This window comes from Danio rerio, chromosome 16, assembly GCF_052040795.2.
Source record: "Danio rerio strain M-AB ecotype USA chromosome 16, GRCz13ab, whole genome shotgun sequence".
NCBI classification, from domain to species: domain Eukaryota; kingdom Metazoa; phylum Chordata; class Actinopteri; order Cypriniformes; family Danionidae; genus Danio; species Danio rerio.
Genome location: NC_141036.1, coordinates 41,646,291 through 41,666,832, shown reverse-complemented (window position 1 = coordinate 41,666,832; position 20,542 = coordinate 41,646,291). Strand labels below are relative to the sequence as shown.

General features: G+C 34.6%; 1 protein-coding gene across 7 annotated transcripts in view; it reads right to left on the bottom strand.

Annotated features, from left to right (window-relative positions):
• The window catches only part of LOC141375054 (uncharacterized), a 32,939-nt gene extending 13,890 nt beyond the window's left edge, over positions 1–19,049 (bottom strand). For 2 of the 7 annotated variants that reach the window (XM_087287512.1, XM_087287510.1), the window contains exons 1-5: positions 15,290–17,985; positions 14,596–15,128; positions 14,291–14,435; positions 13,954–14,187; positions 13,752–13,869 (exon numbers count right to left, since the gene is read on the bottom strand). In XM_087287512.1, the coding sequence (XP_087143638.1) occupies positions 13,824–13,869; positions 13,954–14,187; positions 14,291–14,435; positions 14,596–14,767 (597 nt within the window). In that variant the 5' untranslated portion in view covers positions 14,768–15,128; positions 15,290–17,985 and the 3' untranslated portion in view covers positions 13,752–13,823. The other 5 variants (XM_087287513.1, XM_087287511.1, XM_087287508.1 and 2 more) reach the window with 5 other exon arrangements.
• Between the last annotated feature and the right edge of the window lie 1,493 nt (positions 19,050–20,542).

The window sequence follows — 20,542 nt, the reverse complement described above, 5'->3', positions numbered from 1 at the left end:
ATATATATATATATATATATATATATATATATATATATATATATATATATATATATATATATATATATATATATATATATAAACAGATAAAATAAAAATTAGAAAAAAAACAGTAACATTTAAAAGAAACTAAGATTTGGCTTTAAAAGATAAAATTATGTTTAAGTGCAATGAAAAAAATTGTTGTGGAGTAAGTTGACTGTTGTCATTTGTTTTAAAGTCAGCTACAGGCTGTCATCTGAGACAACAGCTATTTGTAGTAAAAGCAGCGAGTCAGATGTAAAGCATAGACACTGAGGAGAAATGAAAGAACATAATAGTGAGTTCAAAAATTATATAGTTCATATTTTATGTACTTAAAAGGTAATTGAGAATTAAAAATTGCATTTCAGATAGGAAAAATGCTTAAAGTAAACAAACATGTAGAGGTAAAATAGTACTATGAACTTGAAGCTATTGCAGTAAGGATTTTGAACAGGTATATTAGACATTAGGCCACCATATAGTACTGTTGAATTAAAACAGGTATGGAAATGTTAGAGAAATTAAAATAGTGTAAGATGTAATGTAACTAGTGAGGAAAAACTAGAATAAGATTAGGAAAAATAAGTGAAGCACAATCTAAAGCCAAAGAAATTAATTATAAGAACATTTAACAAATAGAAAATTAAGCATATTTACATATGATAAAAATGATTGAGAATTAGAAAAAATAAGTTGTTAAACAGCAAACAAAAATAGATAAATAAATTAATTAATTAAAAAAAATTGGATAAAAGGAGTCTTTATTTGATGAAGGAAAAAATGGGAAAAAAAATAATTTATTAAGTCATGAGCTAAATTCTATATATATTAATTAAGAGGACGTATGGATGAACTTTGGGGGACTGTAGTCTCGTACCTACCAGACATCTCTGAGTATACTGGCAAATGGAAAGGTGTGTGAAAAAACACAAAGCAAAATGGCTGTGGACACTTTTGACATGAACTTTTTGCCCAGGATTTACTGAGGACTGAAAAAGCTACATTTGTTCAGAGACATTCAAAAGAGACACTAACAAGAGACTGATGAACTGATCAAAAAGAAAAAACTCTCCACCAGAACTTTACATCAGCTGAGTCAAAGAAAGAAGCCAGCCCAAAGAGAGAGGGGGAAACACTGTGCCCTGATATGAAGGAAGTTCAGGACAACATAGAAAAGACTGTTGCACCAATCTGGAGCTAGTTGTCTCAGGTTGCGAGGGGGGATAGCCTGACAGTCCATCTCAAAGTAGCTCCTAGTCCAAATTACGTTCAAGCATTACAGAAGGAAAATTAAGAACAAAAGTTTAGCTACCCATTCTTGTATCAAATCAGACTCCTGTCAATTTTAGAGAAATTATTATCATGCAAATTTGTAAAAAAAAAAAAAAAAAAAGTGTTATAAGGTAATTTTAAGGTGAAACTTTAAATGATGAAATTATATATTATGATGAATGGTAAATAATTTGAGTTTAAGTTTCAGTAGGCTTAATAAAAGTTCCTTAAACATAGAAGGATAAATTACAATGCAGGGTGGTGACTAAAGAAAAAGCTTTTGCTAAGGCAATACATAATTTGGAGAATAAATAAGAATGGAACTAAGTATTTAAGTTCAAATCAAGTAAAGGAAAATCTTAACATAATTGTATTGTGAATGGCCTAAATCAATATTGGATAGTGAAAACTGGAAAAATTCAAATCTAGAAAAATGATTTATAGTTAAAGGAAAGATTGAAATAACAATTTGAAATAAATTCATAGGACATAAGGTCAGAAAGTAACAGTTCTAAATTGCTATGAGAAAAATTGAAAGAGAACAGTGTTTAAGAAAAAGATAATATTTTACATGAAAACATATGTGAAAAATAATTAGAAAAAAAATTAAGGAATAATAATTAAAACAGAGAGAAATTTACAAAGCATACAGTAAGTTTTAGCCAGCTGATAAAAAAGTGCATCAAAATTGTATAAACAACTAGTTTAATGGGAGTGCCTTAGGAAATAATTATGAGCCAAAAGAAAATAACTCAAAGATAAAAAAGAAATTAATATATATATATCAGAAAATAAATTAGTAAAGGAAAGAAGTGTCAAATTCCAACTAAATGATTGTCATTACAGGACTGAGATGCAGATGAAATCAGCCAGCACAGTGAGGGTTCAAATTAAATCAGATGTAGATCTGCCCAGAAAGAAAAAACACTAGATGCAGAAATAGGTATTAAACACTATTGAAAAGTTTGTGTAAAAATAGGAGCATTAATAGAAACATTGACTGTAATATACAATCTGTCCTAGACATTTCTATTTAAATTTAAAGTAGTAATAAATGTATAAATGACTAATAATTTTTGATGGAATCTAAAGGCAATAATTACATATGAAGACAAAACAAGATTATGTTTAGGTTATGATTTAAGAAAATCAATAGGAGAAGATTTTCCAGCTGAAGTTTATATTGTATGTGAAGATACAGTAGGTGAGAGTTCAAAGTGGCTATTAACGCCGCGGCTTGTACCGCCGCCGTTTGAAATAGGTGCCGCTCTGTTTTTAGTGTATGACCGCAGTTTGTGAATGAGCCGCCAGGGGGCGCAAAGGGACGGGATGCGAACGGACAGAAATAGCCCATACAGCTACTGTGCTTGTAAATGATATTAAACAATAAGTCAAAGCATTATAATTCCTTCATTAATCATTTAAAATTTGTTAACACGCTTTATTGTAAACTTTTTAAGTGCAAAGAGGATTCGTTTTGGAAAATAGAATTGAAGAAGTAAAAGACAACTAAAATGAAAGCACAAACATTTAGTACAAATAAGTAGTCTTAAATAAATAAATAAATAAATAAATAAATAAAGCAGCCTAAATATAGAAAGATGTTCAGTGTTTGCTATTTTGATAGGACTAAGACAAGACATTTTCATTTATGTTTTATTTCTGTTTTTATTTCCATTTTCGTTGTTGATTATATTTTACTATCTCATTTATGTCTCAACAATTGTACATAAACGAATAATAAACGAATAATGAAAATAAATGAATAATGAAAATAGGCCTAAATAAATTATTTATTTAAAGACATTGCCGTACAGTACGTGAAACACTGAGAAAAATAAATTGACCTACCTTAAGCAGATCACTAAAAGTATAATAAAAATATTTTTATATATTATATATATTTATATATTATTTTATTTTTAATAATTTAGTTTCAGTTCTGTTCAGTTTTTTTTTTTTTGCTTTTTTTTTTCAAAACGTCAATGTTCTCCTGTAAAGTAGCTATAACTGTTGTTTTGGTTTTTTTTTTTTTTTTTTTTACTTATGGCTCAGTATGTTTTGTATTTTAACTTCATATTCAGTCACCTTGCATATGTGTGTGAAATATAATGCCGCATAACCGCGGAAAAAGAAGAAAAAGCTGTCAAAGGTTAGAGCTAATTCATCAAAATTAGCTATATTAAAATACAGCATTTATGTTAATACTGGCAGAGTGTGAACAAACTCAAGGCTAAGATATGCGCTTGCCTTTTAATGCATTTGCGGCCTTTTTATAGGCTACAGGCAACTATGTATAATAATGTTTTTTTTTTCTTTTTTTTTGTATGGTAAAGGACAATGCACATTATGTTATTGATGTAAACTTAGGCTAAAACTTACCATTGATAAACGTGACCTACCTCAAGCAGATCACTTAAAGTATAAAAAAAATAAAGTAGGCTATATGTATATATATATATATATATTCTTAATAAACTTCACAGCCACAAATATAAAAAACACAACTTGTATTAAAACTGGGCGAGGATTAGAAAGAATACGATGCTTGTTATATAATTTAAATTTTTAATCCAATTTCTGCAAGCACATTTTTTCATTCGCTACTCTGCCAGAAACTTTGCCGCCGGAGAGCACCTCAATAATGTAAACATTTGTTTAAAGATGGAGCGCAAGATGTGCCGAGTGGCAACATGTGAAGAACGATGGCAAAGCTAAGTGTGATTATTGTAATAAACTAAGTTATAAAGCAGAGTCCCGACCAACAGGACTAAGCATATGCGGTTGGCTCATTCTTCACGAATATAGAATTAAAATAATGGCGCGTTAGGTTCACAAAGCAGCGCATTCTCTCCGCCTCATCGTTTAACCAGCGGGACACGCTGCTGAAGCAGGAGAGACACTCCGTCATTCATAATCTTAGCTGATGTATCGGAGTCGAATGAATATCAAAGAGGAATTTTCTTTTAACAGTCCCGATATGTTTAATCTTTTTATTTATTTTTTTTTCGTGTCATTTCTCTTCAGCAAATTATATATATTTTTAAAGCTGCTTGATTCTTTTAAAACCGAAAGCAGAGCCCGTGGTGTTTTTCCATAAGATACTCCTTTATGAATGTTTTAATTTTTTATTAAAGTCTTTAATGTGCTTTTTGATAGTTTTATTTTATTTCAAGCAGCATCTAAATGCGAATTTATCCTCAAAACTTGGCATGAGAGCGATGCAAGTCATGTGTGGCATAATTGCCTTTTTTCCCTGCGCGTGCGAGATCAATTTCTGATATTTTTGCAACTATAATGAAAGCATAAACATTCAGTACAAATAAGTAGTCTTAAATAAATAAATAAATAAATAAATAAATAAATAAATAAATGAATAAAGCTGTCTTTTAACCTAAATATAGAGAGATGTTCAGTGTTTGCTATTTTGACAGGACTAAGACAAGACTTTTTCATTTATGTTTTTATTTCTGTTTTACTTACATTTTCGTTGTTGTATATAGTTTACTATCTCATTTTATGTCTCAACAATTGTAGATAATAATAAACGAATAATGAAAATTAATGAATAATGAAAATAGGCCTAGATATATTATTTATTTAAAGACATTGCCGACATTGAGCTTAAGTTGAATGCAGCTTCATCAAAAGCAAAAAATAAATAAATAAATAAATTGACCTATTTTAAGCAGATTATAATAAAAATATTTTTTGCCGCAGGACATAAATTAAGTCTAGCAGGTTTATTTTTTAATAATTTAGTTTCAGTTCAGTTTTTTTTTTTTTTTTCAAAACGTCAATGTTCTCCTTTAAAGTAGCTATAACTGTTGTTTTGTTTTGTTTTTTTACTTAATGGCTCAGTATGTTTTGTATTTGAATTTCAATTTCAGTCACCTTGCATATGCGTGTGAAATATAATGCAAGCATAACCGCTGAAAAAGAAGAAAAAGCTGTCAGTTAGAGCTAATTCATCGAAATAAGCTATATTAAAATACAGCATGCATGTTAATACAGGCAGAATGTGAACAAACTCAAGGTACGGCTAATATGCGCTTGCTTTTTAATGCATTTAAAAAGATTTGCGGCCATTTTATAGGCTACAGGCTATGGTGTATAACAATGTTTTTTTTTTTTATTTGCATGGTAAAGGACAATGCACATTGATTTGAAACTTTTAATTGCATTTTTATGTCCTGTAAATAATAAAAGTTGAATCAGATTAATAAAATCGAATCTGAATACCTGCAAACGGGGCCACGGTTACTTTTTTTTCACTGACTGGCATGACTGGCAAACGCGTCAGAAAAAAAACTGCTGAATCTCTGCAAATATTTGGTTAACTTATAAAACAAATGTATGGTTTAGTGATGTTGGTAATGAATAAAAAATTGCAAAGCAGAATTATTAAAGTTATTATTTCATTGATCTGAACATAACCATTTATAGTATAATTACTAACCCGTCGTCTAAAATATTAAAATAATAGTCTATTATTTTATTCGTGGCTAGAGCTTGATTAAATTGATTAACAAGCCATGTGCTTTTGTTTGTTTGTTCTCGGTACTGGGTATACGCAAAACATTTTCTAAAATGTCAAGCAGTATTTGTCTATAGCTTTAATTAATTCAAAATATTAAAAATAACAATAATAAAATTATAAAAATACAAAGATAAATAGAGCAGCATTTTGCTAATTATAATAGTCCTTTATATTTATATACATGTGTTTTTGCATATTCGTTATTTCACTTGATGCATTCGTTATTTAATGTTTGAATACTGAAATAAAAAGCCATCGTTTAAAAGGTTATTTCACCATCAAAATGTAGCCTGTTATATGTATCATTAAGGTTTTATATAAAACTGCTGTGCAGTGTAAATGGGACCTTAATACAGTTTAAAGCGAAGTTGTCTGTAAGGATGATGGGCATGGCATGTCTATTGTTGTGGCTCGCGTTGTGAATATTAGAAAATAACTGTCGGGTGAAGGCTTTATGGTCGTGCGGAATTGTCTGCTGCTGTCATGGCTCAGCAGGCAACACCCTATTCAGCTAGGCTATGTTCGGTGTTTTTATGTACAAATTCGTTTTGGCGAATGCTAGAGCGTAATACAGATATTTTAAATAACAAGTAGTTCAGTCCAGAAGTTGCTGTGCATAGAAACATTCATTTTCATAAGGCCCCATATTTAATGCGGTTTGGTTTTAAAACGCATAGGTTTTGCTACGGTTACACCATCCGTCCTCGGGAGTTTTGGATTTTGTGTAACCATGTTTGTGGAAAACACTTGAGGGTGGAGACATACCCCTTCCCCCATCTCATAACCAAAAGCTTGTCTTTCAGGTGTTAATGGGCATCAGTGAGACCGAAATCATGTCGCATTTCCACTGTCGGTCTATAGCTCGCATCGCGTAACGCAAACCCAGCCCCCAGAACGTCCCCCGACTGTTGGAATCGTGCATCCGTTAATAACTCGGTAGAAAATGTATTTTATAACATCCTCATTTAGACACAGTCAAACATTCAGCCCAAATGCACTGGAGAGACCTGAAACGTGTTCCCAAAAATGTTCTGTTTGCACAATTTGATTATTATCATCATATCCAAATACTTTATAAATAATATTCTAAACCTTCTCTGGTGTTTATTGTTTTTAGAAAATATCTAAAATCTTTTAAAAGAAAATATCTTGTAAAATAAAAGTTTGATTTGGCTTTAACGGTTTTATTTATGTAGGCTATATAGGCCTACCTAAACTGTTATAGCTTGATTTTGCTTGTTTTATATTGGTTTATTTATTTAATGCGATTTTATTATATCCGATAATGTAATTCTTTAAATTATATTTCAATGTGGCTGAGGCTTATCAAGATATGACACTTGTTTTGAGTCTACAAAAGGTAATTTGTAAAGTTTTATGTCTTTCTGTTGTATTCATATGGTGTATTATCTGCAAAATAAATAACAAAAAGAAAGAAGCCGCTAGCAGCATCAACAGAGCTGTGAAGAGAGCGCTCTTTTGCTCGGTCTCTCATACACAACCTTTATGTCTGCTGTGTCTTTGTGTAGATTATTATGCGTTATTGAAACATCAAGGGAGACGCAGCAAAATCACTTATACATTAAAATTGTATTATTCTATGCAACAGCCTTACATTTAAAACGGAAACATAAGGGCGATTATAAGCAAAAAGACCTCAGCCTATAAGTCTAGATGTTTTCTTTTCCTTTTTTATTTATTTGTTTATGTGTTTGGCACATGTGTGCGATAGAAAAACTAGTGTAATTACGGCAAGCCATCTTTCCCAGACTCGGGGCAAATTCCGCCTTTCCTTTTACTCCGTCCCGAAGCCCCAGCTGGCCCTCCTGCCATCCACTGCGTAAAACATATGCTGGATAAGTTGACGGTTCATTCCGCTGTGGCGATCACAGACTAATAAAGGGACTAAACCGAAAAAAAAATAATGAATGATGAATGAATGAATAAATTAATAATAATAAAATAAAAATATGGTAATAATAAACACAAATGCCGCGTAAGCGGCCTTTTTTATTTTTAGAGATGGTACATTTGAATTGCCTTCAAATGATGGATCTGCGACAGAGAAACTAGGGGTTTTGGGGGACATGCATCACTATATCCTTTTTTCCCCAAACTGTGCATAGTTCAGCTGCAAGTTACTGTACGTCTTTTTTTGAAAAAGCACCCCATGTCCGCTAGTGCCGCGCGCCTCTTTCTCTGGGCAAAAATGAGTTGATTTTTAAAATAATAAATATATAGATTAATTAAATTTTCAGCAAAAGAGACATTTATTTCATATTTCACTATGCATTTCATCTGATCTTTATAGCTTAATTAAACACATATTGTCAAAACCCACACATAGGCCTATTGTATGAAAATGAAAAGGGCATTTTTTGTTATTATTAGACTATTATTTGTTATTTGTTGCCTAGGCTATTTTCACATTTGAGGTGCTTTATTGGCATGACAAGTAACTGTACATTCGTTTTGCCAAAGCAGTGCGCGTCTCACAAACAAGACAGTGCAAAAAGGGCAGTAGTGAAAACAAATATGAAAATAACATATAATAAAAAAAGATTAATAAAAATAAAAATAGAATAAAAAAAATAATAATAAAAATAGATTTTTGATAACATTAAACAGGATAAAGGTAATAATAGTAGCCTATTATCAAAAGTAAGTCCACATAAAGAGTTCCAGTATTTGTGTGTTGGAGACAGGAGCGGGTATTGTTGGGTGAACACACAGCAGCACACACACTCCCCCAGTAAGATGGGTTCTGTTCGACAGGGACTCAAAATTGTTTTGTATGTGTTGGATTATCGGGTAGAATTTCTCCCGGATCTCGGAGTATTTAGTGCACTCAGTTAGGATATGCAGCTCCGTCTCAATCAGCTGCTGAGGGCACAGCCGCTTCTCCACCGGCAGCCATGTTTTTTTTGTGCCGGCCCGTCTTTACGGCTAGCTGATGTCCGCTGCCCGCTTCTAACATGTTAGAAAATACTGCAAATCAAGCTGTCGGTATCTCCCCGCGGTTGAAATTGTTCGTTATTCGGAAAAAAAGAAGAATAAATATCAGCGCGCAGTAGTTGCTTTCTAGATCATTTTAGGCCTATATTCAGCTGTTTTAATCTTGCAATTCTGATAATTAGAGATAATGTCTGTTTTTATCAACTTGTCTGTCATTTATTTCTCATTTGCTACTTATTTTATTAATTTGTTGATGTTATTAGTCGCTTTTTAGGTGCTGCTATGAATAAAATAAAACTATTAAAAAGCACATTAAAGACTACTCATAAATTAAAACATTCATAAAGGAGTATCTTATGAAAAAACACCAATTACCGGGGTCTGCTTTTGGTTTTAAAAGAATCAAGCAGCTTTAAAAATATAATTTGCTGAAGAGAAATGACAGGGAAAAAAAGATTGAACATATCGGGACTGTTAAAAGAACATTCCTCTTTGAATTATTCTTTCGAGTCCGACACATCAGCTAAGATTATGAACGACGGAGTGTCTCTCCTGCTTCAGTGGCGTGTCCAGCTGGTTATAAACGAGGAGGCGGAGAGAATGCGCTGCTTAGTTACGGCTCGATATATTTAAATAAAAACTAACAACGAGTTGCTTATAACGCTCAAAAAGTTAAACTCAAATGCACAACCCTTGTTGGTTGCACCTGCGGGATGCACAATGAACCTAACGCGCCATAATTTTAATTCTATATTCGTGAAGAATGAGCCAACCGCATATGCTTAGTCCTGTTGGTCGGGACTCTGCTTTATAACTTATTAGTTTATTACAATAATCACACTTAGCTTTGCCATCGTTCTTCACCACATAGCCACTCAACACATCTTGCGGTCCATCTTTAATGTTTAGATTATTGAAGGTGCTATTGACGTTTTGAGAAAAAAATTAATAGTACTGAAACTAAATTATTGAAAATAAACTTGCGGGAGTTCATTTATGTCCTGCGGCAACATTATTTTTATTACACTTTAAGTGATCTGCTTGAGGTAGGTCACGTTTATCAATGGTAAGTTTTAGCCTAAGTTTACATCAATAACATAATGTGCATTGTCCTTTACCATACAAAAAAAAAAAAAAAACCATTATTATACACCAGTTGCCTGTAGCCTATAAAAAGGCTGCAAATATTTTTAAATGCATTAAAAGGCAAGCACATAGCTTAGCCTTAGTTTGTTCACACTCTGCCTGTATTAACATAAATGCTGTATTTTAATATAGCTAATTTTGATTAATTAGCTTTAACTGACAGCCTTTTCTTCTTTTTCCGCGGTTATGCGGCATTATATTTCACACGCATATGCAAGGTGACTGAATATGAAATTAAAATACAAAACATACTGAGCCATTAAGTAAAAAAACAAAACAAAACAACAGTTATACTTTAAAGCAGAACATTGACGTTTTGAAACAAAAAACGGAACTGAAACTAAATTATTAAAAATAAACCTGCCAGACTTAATTTATGTCCTATTTTCATTATTCATTTATTTTCATTATTCGTTTATTATTATTATGTACTATAATTGAAACATAAAATGAGATCGTAATTATAATCAACAACGAAAATGTAAATAAAAACGTAAATTAAAAATATAAATGAACATGTCTAGTCTTAGTTCTATCAAAACAGCAAACACTACATCTCTCTATATTTAGACTAAAAGACTGCTTTATTTATTTATTTATTTATTTATTTATTTAAGACTAATTATTTGTACTGAATTTTTGTGCTTTCATTTTAGTTGTCTTTCATTTCTTCAATTCTATTTTCCAAAACGAATCCTCTTTGCACTTAATAAGTTTACAATAAACCAGGTAAACAAAATTTAAATGTAAGTTGAGGTGATCGCAAGTTCACAACTGTGAGGTGATGTGCTCTTCCGGCAGGATAATCTATATTATTTTGCTGTTTTTTATATGCGCACGTTTAAGATTTGAGATTATAACATTGCCATGATAGTCAAAGAAATCAAAACATTATTTTCACCCCAACGCAATTTAATCGGGCACTGAAGGCTAATAACTTAATTCTTATATTTGCTTTTTGACTTCTCACCATGTATCTTTTCTACAGCATAGTATAGTGTAAGAGCATGTCTATTACCAGAAAAACTAAATTAAAATTATATTTTAATTGAACACATCACATCACATACAGTAAGCTACGCCTACAGAACAGTCTGTTTAGCATTGTGAAAAGGCAAAGCTGAATATCTGTGGTTAAAGTGCCACCCAGCGGTCAAATGCTGCTGGCGCATCAAGTACCGCCGTCGCCGCGGTATGAATGGCGGCACAAGGAACACATTGAAGTAGTAACATCTGTATGTCCTTTTGGATGGTAAATATTTTAAGTGGTTTGATTTCTATTGAGTTTATTTTAGGTAACTATCAGAGGAGGGTAGAAACTTATTTGTACTCGTGTAGCTTGATGACTAGCATATACTGTATACACCAGAATGCATAAAGGGTTATAATAAGGGAGAAGATCATTGTATGGACACTGTCACAATATGTGGATGATTGAATTATCTACAGCTTCACAGAGCTCTAGTTCAATTAAAAGACTTGAGTGGAGACCATTGCTCCAAACAGTGAGATGATGACTGTTTTTAGTGTTGACTGGATAGAGAATTATTCTGTAAACAAGCACAGTTGAGAAACTATGATGAGTAGATGATTAGAGGTAGCATCAGGAGCAGATTATGAAGCAGGGATATTTATTACATCTGTGACAAGAGAAGTATTTCCTAAATTTTGAAATGCCTTCAGAAATAAGTTCATAATGGGTTTGCATTCATAAAGTAATCATGAAGTTAATGAGTGATAAATAAATAAAAACATCTAAAGGAGTATGAAAAATTATGAATAAAACAAAAGAGAGAGTAATTGTATTATGCTCAGTTACCAGAAATGGCTGAAAGAGATGAAGATGATCCATCAAGACCAACCCTCAATGAAATATGTGAAAATAATAAACTTAATGGGATTAATGTGTTTACAAGTGCATTGGTGAGTGATGGCATGGAAACTGACAGAAACAAGCATCTAACACCACATCGCATGAACTGCTATTGGGTCGACCCTTGAAAGAAACCTTGAAAGAAACCTTGCAAGAAACAGCATGACCCTTGCAAGAAACCACATGAAACTTTGCATAAAACCTGGCATATAATCTCACCTATAACCTTGCACATAACCTCTTGGAATGGTTTGCAAAGATGTCTAATGCAGTAGGGACTTTAATAAAGAAACAATTAATTGCCATGTGCATAGCGATATCTGTGCAGGAAACCAGAAAGGAGCCATGTGAGAGAGCAGAGATATAAGGTCCAATTGGTCCAGCTGATCGAGTCTATCTGTGGATGCTCTGGAGAGCTCAGGAGGAAAGGACCATATCTGGATGAGGGCAAATCCAACAGCTGCCAAAGTGGATGCCATTGATGAGGTACCAATGCCTCAAAGGAGCGAAAGGGAACAACTCCAGCAAGGGAAAGCTGACTGGAAACAGAGGAGCCTGAATATTCCAAAGCTCTAAACTACTAAGTGCCACGTGTGGAAGCAAGAGTTTATCAGAACAAAGAAAAAAACAAAGAAACAAAGAAAATTATCATGATTCTGATAATGTGCCTGAATACCACATACAGAAGTGCCACAAGTCAAGGGATGATGAATGCACAACTGCAGATTTCAAAACTCAGACTCTCAACCACACATCTCCATTAACAACTTTTCAAAGTCTAATGAAGATGCTGATAGCTTGGAATAAGAGAAACAAGGATGAGCAAAGATCAAGATCAACATTTGATGCTTTTTACGTTTGCATATTGATTTTGTTTGCATATTGCTTTCATGGTACCTATATATAATATCACTTCAGTATATTCTACATGAGTGTGAAAACTAGCAGCTAGCACTGAACCAACTGAATACTTATGCTTAAAACATTGTTGTCTTTGATGTGTTAAGAGAAAAACAGAGTACAGTCTTTTACTTCCTTCAAATCAAAAGTAAAAGGGAAGATGTTTGGCTGGACTTCTGTCAAAGTACAGTGGCATAATCTAGTCAATTGATAACAGCTATGTGGCTAATATCAGTCACTAGATAGAGGTAATTAAGAGAACTGGATTATGAAATTGCACTTTGGGGTTAAAAGACAATAATATTAAGACTAAAGTCTTAAGAGGAGGGATTGAAGAAGATTTTATTCTCTCTGTATGAAGTATTTTCTAAGTGTAAAGCAGTTAATTTTCTCTTCTCAAAATGTATGTAGTGTTTGCAGCAAACATGCCGGCCTGTGTTAAAAATACAGTGATATGTCTGTGTAAGATGAGTATGCCTGCACAGGAGCAACACTAGGAGAAGGCTGAGTGACTGATTGTGTAGAATAACTGAATATGTAAAGCACTGATTATTTATGTTAAATACTTGTATGAAGCTATATGTGTCAGAAGTTAGAATGAGTAACATATTATCAAGTTATTATCCTATCATGACAATGTATGTAAACACTTAGTTCCTTTGCATAAGTTGCATCTATACTTTACTGACATAGACCTGTAACATCTCTGTTGACATGAGCTAGTGGGCTGAGAGCCAAGAAAAGCAGGACCCCTTAGACTAAAAACCTATTCAAAAATGGTCAAGAGTTAAAAAGAGACTTAGGGGTGTGTCAAATAATCCTGTATAAAAATTGTAACAAACACACTGAAACTTTAGAAGGTGTCCAGGAGAGACTTCAGAAAGCTCTGGGGTCTGCTCTGCTCTTTCTCGGCTTTATTATGGAGAATAAAGTCTATTTTCTGATATTCAAAACCTCTGGTCTGATAATTTGTAATTAATGAGAAGTCAATATTTACCACAACACATATTGATCTACAATTCAAGTGAAGTAGAATATTACCAATATGAAGTAACACCTGTTCTAAGGTCCTTTTCATTAGCTCCTCCTTCAGTCTGGTCCACACTTCATTTGTCACTTTTGACTTGAATCTGGGATGCAAGGCTGTGCCCTCCTCCATCTGATATTCAAGACAAAAACACTGAGTCAATCACTGAATAATTCTAATGAAAACAAGAGCAAATTCAGCAGGATTACACTGCACCCCTGGTATCTTTTTGAGAGGTCATTCCAGATAGGGTCCTTGATGGTCTTTGTGAAGGAGGAGTCCTCTTTATTCACTGTGAAGTGGTGCTGGAGCTTATTTAAGATAGGCAGAATCTGACCCAAGTTTTGGCTCCTTTCAGCAGAGACGCAGAGGGTTGACGTGTAAAGTATCTTTGTAATTTTGACAAACTCTTCTGCTTTTCTAAAATCCTCATCAGAAATTCTCTGCAGTCTGTAAAATATGATCAGATTCATTAGCTGGACTATAGATTCATGAGCAAAATCGTTTACACTGAAAATTGAATAAGCATTTAAAATGAGAACAGAGTTTTTACCTGTCCTTGTCCATTAATTTCTTAAGACGATGGTCCATGGAGGTGGCCTGGAAGGCAGAGAACTGCTCTAGGAATCGCTCCACCATGAGGAATAAGCTATTCCACCTTGTTTTCACATCAAGGATGACAGCATGTTCTGGAAGACCTAAAATGGGAAAGAGAAATTTATGTTTGTGTTTGTGTGGTTATCAAAGTGGCTGTTTATTTGCAGAAATGTTTTACTGCATGATTTAGCAAAGGATTTTTATTAACTATTTGGCCAAAGAGTTTTGCACTAAGGTTCATCTATTCTGATTTCTACCTACCGAGAAGATGCTGCTTCTCTTTAAGGATAGGTTTAGCCAGGGTGGATCTTTTCAGCCACACCACCATTGCTCTGATCCTTCCTGCCCACTGTGAGACTGAGGTAATTGTGGAAAGCTTCTGAGCAGCAATATTGAGAGTGTGAGCAAAGCAGCCAATTTTTTTAATACTCATCTCTTTTTACTGCTACATCCATGTTTGCTGCATTGTCACAGCAACTACTCTATCCTTTATATTAAATTCATCAAGAATATCTCTTATCTCTTCTGCTAAAATGTCCCCTGTCTGGGATGTGTATACTGCCCTTGTATGTAGGACCCTCTCTTTCATGGAACCCTCTCTGACAAAGTGAAGTGACACTGTCAGGTAGTGGTCCTGTGCAATGCTGATCCAGCCATCAGCAGTCACAGCCACATCTCTCACATCTTGCAACTCTTTCTTGATATTTTCTTTTTCAACTGCAGGTATGAGGGTATTTGAGAGCATGTCTCGGCTGGGGGACTGATTTCTGGGGTTTAAAGTGCTTATCATCTCCCTATATTTGACATCATCAAACACAAAAAAGTAACATTAGCATTATTTTATCATTGTTGCTTACTATAAAAAGATTTAAAAATTATCTAGGTTAAGAGACTACCTACAAACATGGCCAACAGCCTAAATGGTAATAATATTACAACATCATTTACAGCTTACTGTTCTTAGCTCCACCATGAAGCCTCCACAGGAGAAAAAGGCAGCAAACTTTTAACAATAAAATTTGTAACGGCCCTGTGGCATTCATCTTTCCTTTCCTTGTTCATTTTTCTGCCAGTGCAATGGATTATCACTTGATGGTATCCTAATTCCAGGGTCAGCAGGAGCAGACTATAACATTAATGTGAAGAAAACTTGAAAGCTAAACTGTTAATGCAGCCAAGGATAAGGACATTTAAATAAGACAAGTTTAATGTGAGGTAAACTTTATCATTTACCGTTAACCTTAAAGCATTTTAGTATCAATTTAGCTAGGTATTTAAAGCCATCGGATCAGTACATAACGCTGCACAGCATACATTAGGTCCAAAAAAAGAATGAATACATTTTCCCCGCACAAACTTAGGCCCCGTTCACACTGTCAGGTCTTGATGCCCAATTCAGATTTTTTTGTCTGTCCGTTTACACGTTCTTTTAATTGTGACCCATATCGAATTCATGCGTTTACACTTGCCATACAACCTATGATGCATGCATAAAGGCGGGTCCTAGCATCTGTGCCACACTAGCCACGATGGAATAAATTTTCTTTTTAGCTCTACGAAATATGTGGTGTAGTATAAGCAGCAAATGGTTCAGTCCAGATTTACCCCCACGCAGTTTATGTAATGGTACGGCCCTGATGTGTGTGTGTGTGTAAGATGTAGCCTGTGTGCGCACTGGTGTTAAAGGGAATAAAGTTGTTCTATGTGTAGCCCGCAGTGCGTGCATTGATAACGTTAATAGCGTAAAAATTACAACATGAATTTGCCCAACTTTAAAATGATTTTGAGGCGAAGGAGGTGGGGAAGGGCCTGCATCGCAGCTAGCGCTTATTGTTTATATGCTGTATGATGTCCTACACCACTGAGAGGAATTTGTGGTACGAGAGAGATCTCAGGTCTAGTGGGAGCAAATAATGGCGACTGACCACCGTCCTCCATGTTTCCTCTGTTGTTGTTGTTTTTTCCCACGTCGGAATATCCACACACGCTCTCTCTTCCACACCATTAAACCGCGGAGAAGCACCACATTGTCACAAGTTTAAGCAAAAAAAATCGGAATTGGGTCACATTTAACTGGTAGTGTAATCTGGGCCTTAGCTTTAACGGTACACAAGCAAGAAGTGCTAAAAACTGATTTTGTATGTCTGTTTGCCTTTCGGAGCCCCAACCATCGCGCAGTTATACTCATCAGTCATGGAAGACTACAGTTGTGGTGGGCACGTTGTTGGAGGCCCTGAGTCAGGAAAATACTAAGAGGATGAAGATAATGACTGCGTCGGAGCAACTTTCTGCTCGTAAATTAATTCTGTGTACTGTCATGGGGACTCTGCAGATATCATAATGTCAAATTTAAGACCTTTTACGACCTTTTTAGGACCATTAAGTATTACATTTAAGACCTATATCGCAATATCAAAAACACGCGAGAGAAAATGTAAAAGCATTAAATTAGGGGTAAAACAAAGTTATTTAAATTGAACAGTGGTAAAGTCAGATTAAATGCACCGTTGAACTACAGAAAAAACAAACATCTTATGCAGATTTATACTTTCACCTGGCACCGCATCGCACAACTCACAAAACAGATTAAGGCTTTTATACTTGACACGTTCACCATTGAGATATTTTTTTTTAATGACAGGCGGCGCTCCAAAAAAACAGAAAGTAAAATCAGACGAATAAAAAGATAATCATTATCATTGAAGATGTTTTTGGGGGCCTCTTTTTTTGTTGTTTTAACAAACTTATCCCTCAGGTTTTTCCAAAGTTTTACAAAAACTTTCCTACTTTCCGATGGCTGTTGCAATTTCTAGCCAATAATTATTGGTCATTCTGGCAAGCAGAAATGTAACCGTGATAGAAAATAGGTAATAATAGGTATAAATTAGGTATTTTAGGTATTATAGCTTACTGTACTATTCACTCTTTAAATAAATGCTACTATCAATCCCATTTTATCACTAAAATAAAGTGAACTAGTGTCTGCTGTAAAGTGTTTTGTAAAGTACTTCAATTACTCTGTTGTGGTAATTCTATAGTTGCTATTGTAACACAACTACAGTATGCTGAAGCTTCTTTGGAGAGCAAAAGCACGAAAGGAGTCTGACTGAGCGAGAGCAGATCATTCGCACGTGAGCAGCCAGTGTTTTGAGAGCTCGCAAGCAGTTTTGTCCATGAACAAAAGGAAACCGGCGCGCGAGCAGAGATTCGCTCTCTCGTATTACAGCACTTCTTACTTATAAAACTGTACTTGCGACATTTGTCAGTGAAATCATGTTGCGTGCACTCAAAGCGAACTTCCGCAAACACAGCGATGATGTCACATTTGCCGCGCGCACTGGGTTTAATATCAGAAAGCTGATTGGCTATTGAAAGTTGACCTTTTTGTAGTTGTAATGCAAATTACAATTGGACTAGTGAAATAAAGAACTACAACACCCCAAAGACCTAGCAATAAAAACAAAAATAAAGACCTGTGCAAAAATATTTAAGACCTAGAACAGCAAATTTAAGACTTTTTAAAGCCATAAATTTCGATTTTTTTATTTTAAGACTTTAACACTTTTTAAGACCCCGCGGGGACCCTGTGTCAGGTGTTTTATCATATTTGACGTGTTGCCAGTCTTGGTCGCGATAACTTTACAGATATTGCATCGTGCGCTGTTGCCGTCAATCTTTGCATAATGTAGCCATACTTTTGATTACTTAAACATCCTTTGCATTAAATGTATGCTATGCTTTAAAGAGTAGTAGTGTACGCATTACAGCCTCACATTTGACAAGCTCTGAGTGAGTGCGCGTAACCGTCGTAAACTACTGATTTTCAAGACAGCCTTGCTGCAGTCAATCACCAGCATTTGACCCGGTCACGTTAAGGATGGCTCAGATTTTCTAGCTCACTGACGTTGACAAGATTATACCCTTGAGTATCGAAATTTGGTACCGAACGCAAAAGAATTTTTCGATACTCGATAGTAGCAAGACGATTCGGTCGATACCCAGCCCTAATTGCAAGGTATTCACACACAAAGTAGGCCTACCTGAAACTTTGAATTAGAAAAAGCTTAATAATACATTGGACAGATCATCAACACACTGATTTATCCTCTTTGTGCTGCTCAGTTTTTGAAAGTGTCCGATTGAGTTTCTTCTTCTGACGGGAATACTTTAAGTGCTGCCAATAGTTAGTAAAGCCTGGCTTATTGTGGTCAAAGTAGTTGATTATATTAATAAAAGTGAAACTGACAGGAGCAGTATGGATTGTCATTCACTGAACTTGTCATTAACTAAACATGATGTAGCCTAATATAGGCTATTCTGAAACTGTGAATATTTTGCTGTCATTTTAATTATATTAAAACTTTATTCAACAGACCAGTTTGTGTTTTGGCGCTGAAGCATTTAAGTGGACCTTGTTTTAAACTTTCTCCATCTCACTCAAAAAAGGAAACATAAGCTGGACCACAACATATATCAATGTCATAATGAATGCTCAAATAATGTAGCCTATAGTTTATAGCAAGCATCATGTTTAGTTAGATTGTGTGTTTGTCATATACAGTCAGCCTATAGGTCTGTTATTTTTACAAAAGAAGATTTATCATTTGAGTTTATCACCAGAGCTATAGAAACTGTATTATGCTTAGAAAAAAAAACAGCACAGTATCAGATCTGTATTAATCAATGCTCAGAATTTTTTGTATCGAGATCGGATCGGTTCCAAAAAAAATGGTATCGGTGCATCCCTAGAAAAAAATAAAGGAACACAAACTGCCATGATGTTTCAAGGGGTTAAAAGAGAACATGGTTGTATTTTTGAGTGCAATATGTACACTTTAGGTTTTGGTTTTAAGATACTAATGTGGAGCTTTACATACAAACACAAACTTTGAAAAGCCCCAGCTTTAGCACAATTACTGAGAGTGTATTAGCATTTCATCATCATCATCATCAAAAAAAGAAGAAAAAAGAACATACCTGAAGACTTGCATAACAAACATCCACCACAGATGTTGGCCAGTTTTAGAAACAATTTCACAAGTATATCTGAAAGCTTGAACAGTTCAATTATATTAATACTAGGGATGCTCAATATCATCGATTAACCGTTAACCAAAAGGGTGCGTTTGTAACCGATTAATGCTATCAGTTAAACCATGAAACATATTATTTGATATATTTTTAGTTTGGCTGCATAAGGGGCCGATTGAATGCGCCTTTGCGTTAAGAGGGGCATCTTTTGCTCGCGGCTCATCCCAGAGCAGCAGTTTGTGTTGTCAAGACAACTACAGAGAAGTTTTAAAGAGCATGGTTTCCGCTACATTCATTCTTCCATGGCGGGGACCAAAATGCATCCCGCCACGGCTACATTATCCATTCAAAACATTCAGTTATTGTTGTTGTTTTTAATAGCGGATTATAATCGCATCAAAATGTATTAAAAGGTAAGTGGATTATAACGCAAACTTTTCTGTAACCGTATAGTCTGTTTAACCCTTTGGCGTTACGTGCTGACTGACTGACAGGTGCGCGATGCGTGAGGCCAGAAAACACGACGAAGCTTTCAGTTAAGATGAACACAGTTTCTATAGTTATACTTTATTTAAAGATAAAGGAATATGGCTCTGCATATAATCACTCTATCTTGCTAGAGTTTATAGCCGTTTCGCTTTACTTCAGGACGCATTATTGCCGCTCTGAAGGTCTAATCGCTGTTTTAAGTTATCCAGAGCTGGATGAATATACAAATCTTGAATATCAATTTATTATATATTATTAAATATTACAATTGTAACAACACAGACACAATCGATACCCTGCTGATTCAGTCGTTTCATGAGTAGAAGCGCGGTCCTCTCTTCTTTTTTCCTTGTCAACATAAAGGCAGTGAGGTGCGCCTCGTTTTCGGCCCCTTGTTTAACTGCAAGGCATACTTAACTTGCGGGACGACAACGTATAACCCGTGCCTACAGACTAGGGATGTAACGGTATTGTAAATACCGTCATACCGCAATATTATTTTTTTTCGATATTACCGAAGTCGCATGACTCGGTAAAACTATAGGTCTTCTGAGAAAATTTGCTCAGGCGAATGAAGCGAACGGGAGATAGCGAAAACTACAATTGCCATCAGCCCATGCTTGACCATCATCCCTTGCGGTCTGTTGTCGCTACAGATCCAGTAATGCGGAAATGGAGTGTGCTGCTA